General features: G+C 36.6%; 1 protein-coding gene across 2 annotated transcripts in view; it reads right to left on the bottom strand.

Moving 5' to 3' along the window:
* Positions 1 to 708: 708 nt before the first annotated feature.
* The window catches only part of LOC101848085 (calpain-2 catalytic subunit), a 38445-nt gene continuing 25701 nt past the window's right edge, over positions 709 to 13452 (bottom strand). For both annotated transcript variants that reach the window (XM_005089404.3, XM_005089405.3), the window contains exons 13-16: positions 10199 to 10315; positions 9789 to 9868; positions 8092 to 8321; positions 709 to 5755 (exon numbers count right to left, since the gene is read on the bottom strand). In XM_005089404.3, coding sequence (XP_005089461.1) covers positions 5737 to 5755; positions 8092 to 8321; positions 9789 to 9868; positions 10199 to 10315 — 446 coding nt within the window. In that variant the 3' untranslated portion in view covers positions 709 to 5736. The remainder of the gene's footprint in view (positions 5756 to 8091; positions 8322 to 9788; positions 9869 to 10198; positions 10316 to 13452) is intronic.

The raw sequence follows: 13452 nt of genomic DNA on the forward strand, positions 1-13452 counted from the left end.
AGCCCCTCCATGCAATAGTTGTAATCACAACGTTCTGAAATTGAGGTTTTCATATCCACACAGGCATGTAATTACTGTCATGACCCCAGGCGTGTATGGATAGGATTAAAAAACCCAACTGCATACTATTTTTGAATAAAATCCAATTACTTCTCAGAAAAACAGTGCCAGCAAATAGTAAAAATATAGTGCAAAGTAATTATTTTTTGTACTGAAAAAAACAACCCAAGGAAGTATTTGGTCTGTTAAAAAAAACAGGATTGAATTGAACAAGAAGAAGAGTGTAATTTTCTGTCTCTCAAAGGACAGAATGTCCTTTGTGAGGACTTTGCATTTACACCTTTTCTTCACTACAGCATTACCAATAGTTTTGAAAGGCAAAAGCGATTTTCTTAGTCACAGGGTAACACATACAAAAACAAGACAGAGCTCAATGCAAAGCAAGTGAGTACTGGTTTTATCATCCATGAGGAAAAAGCCCCTCCATGCAATAGCTGTAATCATGACGCTCTGAAATTTTGAACAATACTGGTTTCCATATATCTACACAGGCATGTAATTACTGTAATTACCTGTTGATATTCAGGTTCATTTACAGAATAGATAGAGGCTGTTGTGTGGATTATGCATATTGCAAATGTTCAAAATTAGATTTTGAAGTTGATTTTTATTTGACAATAATAAAAGTATTAAAAGTGAAACCAAAACTGAGCTTTCAGAGAATGTTTATTGCTTATATTGCTGCTGGTTCTAAAAGAAGACTCAAAAATGTATCACACAGTCATGTTTAGAGTAAAATCACATGTCAAACTCTTAAGTCTTCCAGACTAAATATGGAACTTCTGGAATCACTGATGTTAACAATAAATCTGTTTGTCGTGATGTTGCATGCTGAGTAAAGTTTGCACAATGTAAGTCTTTGCAGTCCAATATTCTTCTGAATGTGTCAAAATAAAACTTTACCAAAAATGTGCATCATTTTGACATTTCTAAATATCCCTGATTCATATCTTAACCCAACTGCATACTATCCTAATTTTTGAATAAAATCCATTCACTTCTCAGAAAAACAGTGTAAGCAAATAGTAAAAATATAGGGCAAAGTAATTATTTCAGGCTTCTACTAAAAAAAACAACAAGTAAGTATTTGGTCTGTTAAAAAAACAAAGGATTGAATTGAATAAAATGAAGAACACAACTTTTTATCTTTCAATGGACAATGTCTTTTGTGAGGACTTTGCGTTTGCTCTTTGTCTTCACCACAGCATTATCAATACTTCTAAAAAGCAAAAGCAATGTTCTTAGTACTTAAAGATTGTGACGACTTTTTCACAGGGTGACACATACAAAAGTAAGACAGAGCTCGATGCAAAGCAAGTGAGTGCAGGTTTTATGGAGGAGAAAGCCCCTCCATGCAATAGCGGTAATCACAACGCTCTGAAATTTTGAATAATACTGGTTTCGATATCCACTCAGGAATGTAATTACTGTCATTACCTGTTGATATTCAAGTTCATTTAAAGAAAAGGGATAGAGGCTGCTCTGGTGACCATGCATTGCAAATGTTCAAAATTTGATTTTGAAGTTGATTTTTATTTGAAGATAAAGTGAAACCAAAACTGGTGAGCATTCAGAGAATGTTTATTGCTTATATTGCTGCTTGTTCTAAAAGAAGACTCAAAAATGTATCACACAGTCATGTTTATAGTAAAATCACATGTCAAACTCTGAAGTCCTCCAGATTAATCTGGAATCACTGATGTTAACAATAAGTCGTGTTTGTCATGATGTAGCATACTGAATAAAGTTTGCACATGTCTTTGCACTTCATTTTGACATTTATCAATATCCTTGATTCATATTAAAAAACTCATCTACATACTATTTTAAAATAAAATCCGATCACTTCTCAGAAAAACTGACAGAAAAAACTAAATATAGTGCAAAGTAATTATTTCATGTGTCTACTGAAAAAAAGGAAGTATTTGGTCTGTTAAAAAATCAAAAAAGAAGAATGTAACTTTCTGTCTTTTAATGTACAGAATGTCTTTTGCTCTTTTTCTTCACTACAGCAGTATCAATACTTTTGAAAAGCAAAAGCAATTTTCTTGGTACTTAAAGATTGAGACACAATTTTAATTGAAAATGCACACAAAAAACCATTATAAGGGCATGTATAAATAAACCACTTACTTGGGGGAAGGGAGAAATCAGCAGTGTAGAGTAAAAAAAATCTGTATACATAAACACAGTATATAATACATTTTCGGTATCAGTGAGCATCAACAGTGGATTTGTAACAGTAAATCAAGAAATGTCTTCTTGGAGCAAATAAAGTCAAATATAAAAGTGATATGAACAGGGAGCCAGACGTTATAACAGTACTGTGGTAGAAATTGCAACTGAAATGTAAAAACAAGAAAAAGAACAGTACAAAATATTCAAACCAAAAAAGACAGACAGACTCTAATGAGATAAATAAAACTTAAAACAAGGGTAAAGTGCGTGAGGATATTGAAAATGAAAACCACACCTGTTCTAAGTCAAAAAATAATCTGCTGACAGAATGTTCACAGCCATCATTCAGATTGCACTTTTTTTTTTCTTTATGGCAAACCAGAAACCTTGTTAAAAATATACATCTAATCATTACTCAGGGTTAAAATTCCATCAAAACTCCTGAACAGGTTGCAGACATTCTTTTCAGTCCTGTGCTGTAGACAATGTAAGTAACAATATAATATATATATACGTGTACAATATTTTATATAAAGTGCAGGTCACTCAACCTTGTTACATTATTGAAATATTTGGGGTATCAAATGCTATGTTTGAGAGAGGTAGACAAGTCAATACATCAGACCAAAAAGGTATTTTCAAATACATTTAACTTAAAAGTATAAAAATTATCTTAGTTTGTTTATGTGTAACCAAAGTCCTCAAAAACTACCCCATGACATGCATGCCTTATTGCTTGGGTTTACAAGTTTTCAATTATTTCTCTATGGTGTTTCTATTGTCAGTTACGGCCTGCCTTTGGCTGGAGAGAATATAAGTACTAACCACAAAGGCTCAATTCTTGGCTGGATAACTTACAGTCACAATTTCATCAAGTCATATATGAATTCCCCCGCAGGTATTGACAAGTTTGCACTACTTCACTCTTTCCAGAGCTTCTACAAAATGTTGAGACCTGATGTATGGCGAAGTAAAGGGCAAATTGCACTGGTGAAAGGGGAGCTAATATCAACAATTTAATTAGTTTGATATAAATGCAAATATACAAAAGAAAGGTGCACATAATAATATAATAGGACATTAGAGTAGATTTTAAAAAGTATTATATTTGAGACCAAATTCAAATACAAAGAACAGAGTATATGCTACTCCCATTTCCCTTATTCCTTCCTCTGCCTTAAAGATACGAGAAAGAGGAAATAGCAACTGACATCATATCTTTGTCATATACTTCAAATAGTTATGATTACCAATACATGCGATTTTGCTACTGGATTGACATTATTACATTTAACGGTTACACAAACTTTCAAGAATCAAGAAATTATGTTCAGTGCTGATAGAAGCCAGTATGCACTCGTGCTTTGATGTCATAGGGCAGAGAATAAGTTCTCTTTTCAGATGAGTACTTGAAGTCTCTTCGTCCTGAACCCAGTGTTGCTCACATGTAGACTATGTTTATTACATGAAAATATGTAGCAACTAGGACAGTAAATGTTTACATCATTTTGACACGCCATTTCAACTTTATTTCGACGATGCCCTTTCACATCACAGGTTTTTTTCATATTTTTCTTCCTATTCAGTAAAAATTTTGTAGTCATGAATTTCACTGATTTGGTGACCTGAGCACTTTCACAGTACTTTGAAATTAAATAGAATAAGATCTGAAAAATATACAAATGTCAAGATTCACAGAAAAATTAAGGCATAAACTGACTTTTGACAAACTTGTCAACCCTGTTTGAAGAAATCGAATAGAAAAGAAAAGCTGTACAACGGTATATCTACATTTAAAGTGTTAAGTTCAATAAGACAGTGATGGTTTTTTTAAAAAGCCAGAAAAAAGACTATAGGTTATCACAGGTCACGGTATAGAAATAGAATTAAAAAGTAATTTACAACATATTTATGCTCAACAAAGTATGTTTCATATAGTGTATAAAAAGACAAGTTATGCAATACAGGGTAGGGACCTACTTAAAAATGGGTGAACAAGAGACTTAAAATGCTAGATCTTATACACTGAGAGAAAAAACAATTTTTCCCCCCTTACTTAGAGTCTTAACTGACTCGGCCCGCAGATCATTTTGACTTTGACTTCAGATGCAAATAATGTAATGTGATCGCTTCGTGACCTCACGGGTGGTCTCAGAAAAAATTAATAAAGAAATATCTAAATTTGATAAAACCTTATGTGTGGCACATAGAAATGTTCAGAAAAAAAGACGAGAAGAAAGCAATGCTAAGAAAAGGGAGCAATATATAAGAGCGGCTCTGCGTCAAAACACAGGAGACAGTCAGCCGCTGTTAGAGGCGCTGCGGGCTGAATCAGTTAGTCTAGTTGCACATTCTTACAAGAGGACCTCTTGCTATGCATGCAGTAGCTCTTCACTAGTGGAAGATAGCTGTGTAGAGATTAATGCTGATAATAAAAAGTGACCCAAACATAACTCCACAGACCAGAATGTGGATGAAAAAAAGAATTTGTAGATATTAGGATAAGACAAACATTTTCCATTTTTTACAAATTTAAGTGACCAGATTATCTTAGGTCTTTGAAACCAACATTTACATCATTTTTTAAAGGGGAAAAAAATAAATAAAAAATTAGCTAATTCTACGAAAAATTCAAAATAGATGTGATTAAAAAATTATTTCCTGTCTACTGCATTCAAAAGTATCCATAAAAGAAGAAAATGAATTTGCTATCGTAAAATTTGTTTGAAAGCCGTTAGATCTAACATAAACTTAACAAACATTTTTCTGTTTGGAAAAGCATTTTGAACACCCCTTTTAACAAACAGAAAGGACACACAATATGTGCAGCTATTCATTTTTCCATGTACAAAGATACATCTGCATAAAAAAAGATGCTTCGATTTCAGGCCTGACAGGTGTTTGTGATTTGATGCATTCAAGTGGCCTTCACAATGCGTTAAAAAAATTAAAACAGGTAAGTTTTGAACAAAGTACACATACCTTCCAGCTGGTTCCTATTACCAGACAGAACCTAATTACAGTATAATATTGTTCTATTCCTGTCACTCTTTTGTTTTCAATGAGGATATGATAGCAAACACTGCCGCATACTATGACAGTATAGGGTTGCATTAGTATCTAGCAAAATGTTCAGAGCTTTGAGGATTGTATAAAACAAAAAATGAACCAACATACGAGTAAAGCAGGATGAAATATCTTGGGCACAATACAAAAAAAAAGCTGTACATGTTTGAGAATGGTACCCTTTATTTTGAAACAAAATGAAAAGAGTTAAGCAGTTGGTCAAAATGAGGGAATGTACTTTTTGAATATCACAGACAGTCAAATAAGACTCAACATGCCATAAAAATATATATGTGTATCACAGTGTTCCTGTGCGTATAGCACTAACAAATATTGAAAAAAACCCAACATATTCATACAAGACTTTATAGAGTAATTTTCAATCCATATCTTTTCTGAAAGATGACTTGGAACAACTTGTCAGTCATGGATTTATCCAGTCTGATAGCCCCTGCAACAGAAACATTTGACACATTCTAAGCAATTACTACCAATCAGTCAAATGTATGAGTGGGCGTGTATGTGTTTGTGTGTGTGTGTGTGTGCGTGTGTGTGTGTATGTGTGTGTGTGTGTGCATGTGAGGGTGTAAATGTGTGCACAATCATTTTCAAGTTGTTTTAAACACTTGGATATGGGATACAAAGCAACAAGTAGTTCTATCTAGACCCTAATACTCTTAATGAGTAAACTCAGTTTTCATACGACAGCCATAAGCTAGTAGCTGAGAGGGTGAAAAAAAATAGTCAAAGAAAGAACCCCACAAGAAAATGGTTGTCAGATGAGAGGAGGGCAATGTCACTAAACAGCCACTGTTACCATTGTTAATGTAGCCTACTGAAATTAAGAAGAATGAGGGAGAAATACAGTGGAAAGCAAGGCTACAGCTTTTACAGGTTAACCCTATCCGTACATCGTGTTTTACTATCGTATCCATTTGATGTGGGGAACTCTGTGCCACCACTTTCCAAAGACGAAATTAACTCGTTAATCCGATCCCTACGCTTTGCATAGCAGTCTGTCAAAATGTTTTTTTGAGAAATACTGGAACTGGAAGTTTCTTGGATTGAGCAGTTCTTGGAAGTAATTTTCCAAGAACTGCTCAACCCAGACGCTTGCCACGGACAACAAGTAGAGTTCCAACCATCCTATGGAGATCAAACAGAACCACCAATACTTCCCAGTGAAATAGAAAAGGCACTCAAGAAAAGCCCCAAGAACAAAGCCCCAGGACCAGATGACATCACAGCGGAAGCCATAAGAGCTTGTGGAAACACCGGTATACTGTGGCTGAGGTGTATTTTCAACAGAGCCTGGGAACAAAAAAAATGCCCAGAAGACTGTCAGAAAGCAATAGTGGTACCATTATGGGAAAAAAGGGCAACAAACGCGACTGCACAACATATAGAGGCATCTCATAGTTAAGCCGCTCAGGAAAAATGTATGCAAAGATACTAGAGCAGCGCATAAGACCTATTGTAGAGAGAAATCTGAGCAAAGCTCAGTTTGGATTCCGAAAGGGAAGAGGATGCACGGATGCCGTATTCGCATTACGACAGATATGCGAGAAAACAATAGAACACAACAAAGAATCCAACATCGTCTTTATAGACCAGGAGAAGGCTTTTGACAGATTAAACAATGCAAAACTCTGGAAGACACTCGAAAAGTATGGCGTCAAAGGACAATAGTTAGATAATATCAGAGCTCTATATACCAACAGCAGAAGCTCAGTAAGAACGAAGGAAGGAAATACAGACTGGTTCAAAGTAAGATCTGGAGTACAACAGGGATGCGTTCTATCTCCCCTCCTGTTTATAATATATATGGACACAATAACGCAAGAAGCAAACCAAAGCCCAGAAAGCCTAAATGAATTTCTGTTCGCAGATGACCAATGTCTAATTCATCATGACCAACAAAGCCTCCAAAATCACACTACCGAACTCAACAACACCTGTGAGAAATTCAACATGAAAACAAGCACATCAAAAACAGAAGTTATGAAGGTGAGCCGAAACCATAGTCCCCTGAACATCTATGTCAATAGTAAACAACTGAAATAGGTGAAAGAGTTTAAATATCTTGGCAGCAATTTTTTTGAAAACGGGTCCATAGACAGAGAAATAGAATTGCGAACTCAAAAAACCAACGCTGTCACCTACCAGCTCGCACCCCTTCTATCTCATCCAAACATCTCTATGGACACAAAGAGAGAGCTTATCACCTCAATATTCATACCAACATTATGTTATCAGTACCAGACCTGGACCTTAAGCAAAACCCATGAAAGCAAAATCACCGCCTGCGAAATGAAATGTCTCCGCAAAACCCTTAACATCACAAGACGAGACAGGCAGAGAAATGAAGAAGTAAGAGCAGCTATCGGCACTGAGTCCTGCCTGCGTTACATAGAAAGACAGAGGATAAAATGTTTGGCCACCTGTTACGCATGTCACCTGACCAGCCAGCCTTGAGAGCCTACAACACCAAGCACTCAGGCTATAAAGGAAGAGGAAAACATTACAAACATCTTCTATTTTGGTGCTGTGGAATTTCAACAACTAAATAGACCCAGTGTATTGTCAAAACACAGAGCTGAGGGGGAAAAACTCTCAGAAAGATAACAAAATTTTGACTCCATTTGGACTTGAGGCCTGAACTTCTATGCACTGGCCAAGTTTGTGAACTGCTCTTGCAGCCATCAGTGAACACAAGAGGAAAAGGAGCAAAAGAAAAATTGAAAGAAACAAATTTAAAAACTGATGAAAGAATGAAATGGCACTTACTTGATCCTGATTTGAGTGTTGGATTTGAAGACAATGGAAAATTCTTTCTGGGTGTTTGGTTCATCCATATGGACCACTGCCACGTACTTTCCCGGAGGGAGCATGTACCGAACATCAACATCCCAGGAGATCATAAACTTGGCCTGACTGCCTTCCAGGTGGTTGGGGCTGTCGTTGTAGTGGTCATACAAGTAGTTGATGTCCAGGGGAGGTTTGGCTCCTGAGCCAAGCTGAATGTGGAGAGAATAACGCATGTGGGAGTGTACCGAGAAGTAGGCTACCAAATCTATCTGTTTGCTATTGTAAAGGGTAGTTTTACAGAAAAAAGGACAACCCTATATTAAGGTTTGCTGATTTCTGTAAAGAAACCATCATATCAAAATTCACTTATGAAACTGTTCTGAATGGATTCAGAATTGACACAATCACTGAAAAACATTAATTCATCTCTTGCAATAGTGAGCCCAGGAGTACTAGGCCAACAAACGGTCTTTTGTGTACATAAGATAAACCAAAGCTAAAAATGCCCTTTTACTTCTACCGAAAGCTTGTACAGTCCATGCCGGCTTTAAGAATGGTCATCGGGAGAAAGCTTAAGCTTGCTTAATGCCGAAGCGTGCTTGAGTGCGAAGTAGACATAATCCAGAGATTTTCATGTAGAAAATGTTCTGTGCTATTTCCCTTAGTTTGTAAGTAGGCCTACAGCGGTCCCGCAAATGTGTGCACTGTTATTTTTATTCGCCATGGTAGTTTTTGTCTGCTTGTTTGTTTTTGTTTTGTGGTCGAATTGGAAATGAAAACTTAATTTAGACGACCAGTCACGATACAGCACACTAGGCCTACACACTGCCTGTGCGTACCACTGGCCGTTGTGCCACATTCATACCACCGCCTTCATCCCTCCTCGCGCGTGAGACACAATCAGGATTAATGGATAGCAAGGGTCAAAGGTGAGATTGCAGCCAGCCTTCCTTTCTCATCTCCCCGACTTTTTTGGTATTTTTTTTTGTCTGTGTGTAGCTTTGGCCTAGGCTACATCCTATGTCCACGTGCGCGGCTGAGAACATCTCTCTGCCTTCCTCTCTGCCCGTGTGAGTTCGTGTCTCCATCACTTGCGTTCTTTCACTTTGTGTTTCTCTTAAAACACTCCTCTGCTGTGGTGTAGACTGTGTTCGACCTTCAATGGGTCATCATGAAAGTATTGACTGTCTTGTAAATGAAGCGTGCCTGAAGCCGAAGTTACCGTGCTTAAAGACGTGTAATTTATATTGTAAAAATTCGGTAAGAGCCATTTAGTGTGCTTGAGTCCCAAACATGTTTTATGCCAGCGTGCTTAAAGCAGGCACGGACTGTATAATTTATCTGAGACGGGAAGATGGGATATCTAAAGCAAGTTTCCCAATTCTGGTCTCTTCTTTTATCCCAAGGTCATGTAACAGTAAAATATCCGTCAAGAGAAAAATGAGTAAACTAATGTAGAGCTACATATTTTTTGCTTGTTGATCAAACATTATAGAGAAGACTTGCAATCAGTTTGAGGGAAAAAAATTGTCCAGTGCCTTGCATTGATGTAGATACAGTGTTTATGATAGAAAAAGTATGCATCATAAATGAAAAGATGAAGGCCTATCAGTATCTGTCAATCTAGTGACTGTCTGAGTGTGTCTGTGTGTACTTTGTTTTGAAGATTCACTTACATTGAACAGCCTGATGCCCACAGGGTACTGGGGCTCTTCTTGGACTTGCATAATGTGCACAACCAGAGGTACATCTCGACCTGGACAGAAAAGCGTTGAGTGCTCAAAGAGTCTGCTTTGTCTTGTTGTTCTTATCAAACAGATTATGAGATAAAAACAAACAAATTTCGCTTTTTGCATAAGTTCTACTTTTTGGTATTGCCACTTGACACTTTTTCACAAAATGTGTGTAATCAGGAATAACCTGCATTGACACCACAGAAAAATAATAACATTTTCCACAAAAATAGCAATAAATGTGCAATTTTCCTTACATATATATGCAGTCACATACCAAACATTATAAGTATAAGCAGAACAAGCATGCACTCACCTGCACATACTTAAATCAGTGATGAAAATAGGCCTACCTTTGTCAGGGATGTTGATGAGGTACTGAGGATTGAGGTGGTAGCTGTCTCTATGTGACACTTGACCTCCGGCATTCTGACCCGCGATAAACTCTCCAAACAAGGTTTTGTCAAAGCCTGAGAGGAAAAGCATATCAGAACTTAACTGACCAGTCTATAAATGTACAGAACAAAGTGAAAGATTAATGTTACACGTTACCGCTGAATAAAATGTTTATTTCTGGGACATGATATAAATTGAGGAGTACATATATCTGTTTTGACATTACAACTTTGAGTGTGAAGTAAATATTTCGTACTCAGTGAAATAGGCTGTATACAAGTGTTTCAGAAAATAAACTTGGAACACGATTACATTATTACAGGACGCAAAGATCTAAGCTACGGTGGCAAATACCATATCATAATAATCATGTCACTCCAAGGTACAAAGCCTAGATAAGCTAACCCCCCCTCCCTTACCTTATTTAGGCCACATATGGCCTATATAAGCTAGCCCCCTACCTGACCTTATTTAGGCCACATAGAGAGAGAAAACCCTCTTCACACCCATCTTCCATCACAGCAGGACATGTAATGAATCTACAATCAATTTAAGGTCCTTTTCTGTATCTCTACAAACATGCAGTTAAAAACCTGTGCCGTTGGTAGATCTACATGTCGGAATTACCTGTACTGAATTTATTAATAAATGTGTATTTTCTTCGAAAGTGGATAGGTGAACCTCGGGGTGTAGCCTAACATCGTCTAGTGTTAGGGTACGGCAAGGTTTTAAAAAGAAGAAGAAAAAAACCATGTTGGGCAGACTTGGTTCGACATTATTTAAGTTAAACGTTTACCTAAATTATCATTCTTAATTTATTTTTTGTACTTTAAAAAAAAAAAAAGTGGTTTGTTTAAATTGGGGGGGGGGGGGGGGGGGGTGTAAATCATCCCAGCAAATATGATGTATCTAACTGAATCTAGAGTAACACTGCCACCGGGTAATACTGAATGTCTTTGTATTTAGAGTTTAGTTTAGTTTGAGTAGAGGTTTTACGGCACTCGCAACTGCATAAAGTCATAAAAGCGCCAGAAGATTAGAGGAGTTACAAGAGAGTAACAAACATAAAAAAGAAGAAGGTGAAATAAGGACGACAGATGTTTGATAGGAAAGAAGAAGCAAATCACACCAGAACACCCGCCAACCACCCACTTGTATTTTGAGGACTTGAGATAAACAACAGATTCGAATAGCATGGTTATGCTGATACTGATAGGCTAGTCCTACTACATTAGATCATGTATACAGCAGTTTTTTAATTTTTTAAGTAGATTTCTAGAACTAATCACGGATTCGCAAAAACGAGACTCTATTGATCTTTTATTTTGTGAGGGGGATTATTTCAAAATAGAGGAATGATTATGAATGAAAAGTGGACAAAGGGTAGGAGTTATGTGTGTGTGTGTGCACATGTGTGTGTATGTGTTTGTGTGTGTGGTTGTAGTGAGAGAGAGAGAGTAAATGTAATAGTGTGTTTGTATGTGTGAGTGTTTGTGTGTGTGTGTAACGTGTGTACGTGCGTGAATGTTATTGTGTTCGTGAGTGTCTATATGAGTTGTACGATCCAAATGTACTTTATTTTGTTGAGAATTTTACATAGAATGCACACAACTACAAAACACCTCTTTACAAAGTCACAGAAATACTTTTTTTGTTCTTATAGAGAGGTACAGTACAGGGTGACAACCGCAAGGATAATCGGTGAAAAAAGGGTCAATATCTTTACTGCTAATGGTCATACTTAGACAAATTCTACATCATTCTCTTTGTTTTTCTTAACTGCTCATGATTATTAAAGAGTAAGCCAACAAGGTAGTAATTTCCTAATCTTATGGGTATTCTTAAAATTTCAAAACTTGTTTTTAGCGCTTTTCTCAACGTAAAACGGATTCCGTTGTTAAAAAACCCAATGACCATAAGACAGCTCCTTATTCTTCTTTTTCAAAGTATTGTGCATACATTTGGGTGAAACTATACTTTATGCTCTCAAGTACAAAATAAAGCAAAATGTTCTTCAGAGACATAGTAGGCCCACTGGAATATATATAAACCGCGGAAAGATGACCAGAAAATAACAAGACCATCCTATGATCTTCACTTGCACTTGCAATTTTTAAGACAAATTATTGTCTAACTCATTATCTTCACACATTTTTCTTCATTTTTCATGACAACTGTTGTTTTCAGTTATTATCAATTGTCAATTTTCATTGATTAGCACAATTTAAAAAAATAATATTGAAACACTAGAAAGTCCACTGCTAATGCTATTCTTATCAAAGAAAATGGCACAATTTGATAATGTAAAAATATACTGAAAATAAAACCATAAAATTATTATACAGGCCAACTGAAAGACTGAGCAGATGCTTATAATCTCTGTTCTCTACCAGAATAGTAAGTTTGCGCAGAACAGATTTAGAGGGAAAAAGTTGTATCAAATAAAAGTAAAACTGATTGTTATGGTGAAATTTGTTATTATTAACTCTGAAACTGCCCTAGAACTATGCAATTCTTTTTATTTAAATTCCAAAGATCAAAGCAAGGATGTTATACATGCTGCAAATAATTTAGATCTAGCAGATGTAGGCTCTCTGGCTGCTTCTAGCCTACTTTACTACTACTGATTCTCGAGAGGGAATCTAGATCTAGCTATCCCCTGCACTATTGAAAAATCAAATATGGTAAAATGAACAGAAAACCCTGAATTGTTTTGTCAGTCAGTACATCACAATTGCCATAGCCGCACGAATTAATAGTTGAATAATGCGATGCCAAAGCAACACGTTATCACAGTGTGCAGGGGAGAACGGGGTGCCCGCATCGCTGACCATTCGGTGGTTCGGCTTTCGTAGATCCAGAACTATGCATTTTTACGGAAAGCCCTATTAGCATTGTGAAAACTTCAACCTATACAGCTCAGGCGTCAAAAGATGTTGGAAAATAATAATACGTCTTGAAGTTTCATAATACAGTCGAACCTGCCCTGACGGCCACCTCCATAAGACGGCCACCCGTACAAACGGCCACTTTCCATTTCCCCCCTTGTGTTTTTTCTATATAATTTAACTGTGTAAAACAGGCACCTGTCCAACGCAGCCGCGGCCACCATATTTTAACACACAACCCCTATCAAACTAAGCAATAACACCTGTCTTAGACGGCCACCATAGTGACTCCATTACGTTTTGTCATAAATTATGCATTGGCC

This window comes from Aplysia californica, unplaced genomic scaffold (genome assembly GCF_000002075.1).
Source record: "Aplysia californica isolate F4 #8 unplaced genomic scaffold, AplCal3.0 scaffold00006, whole genome shotgun sequence".
Lineage (NCBI taxonomy): Eukaryota > Metazoa > Mollusca > Gastropoda > Aplysiida > Aplysiidae > Aplysia > Aplysia californica.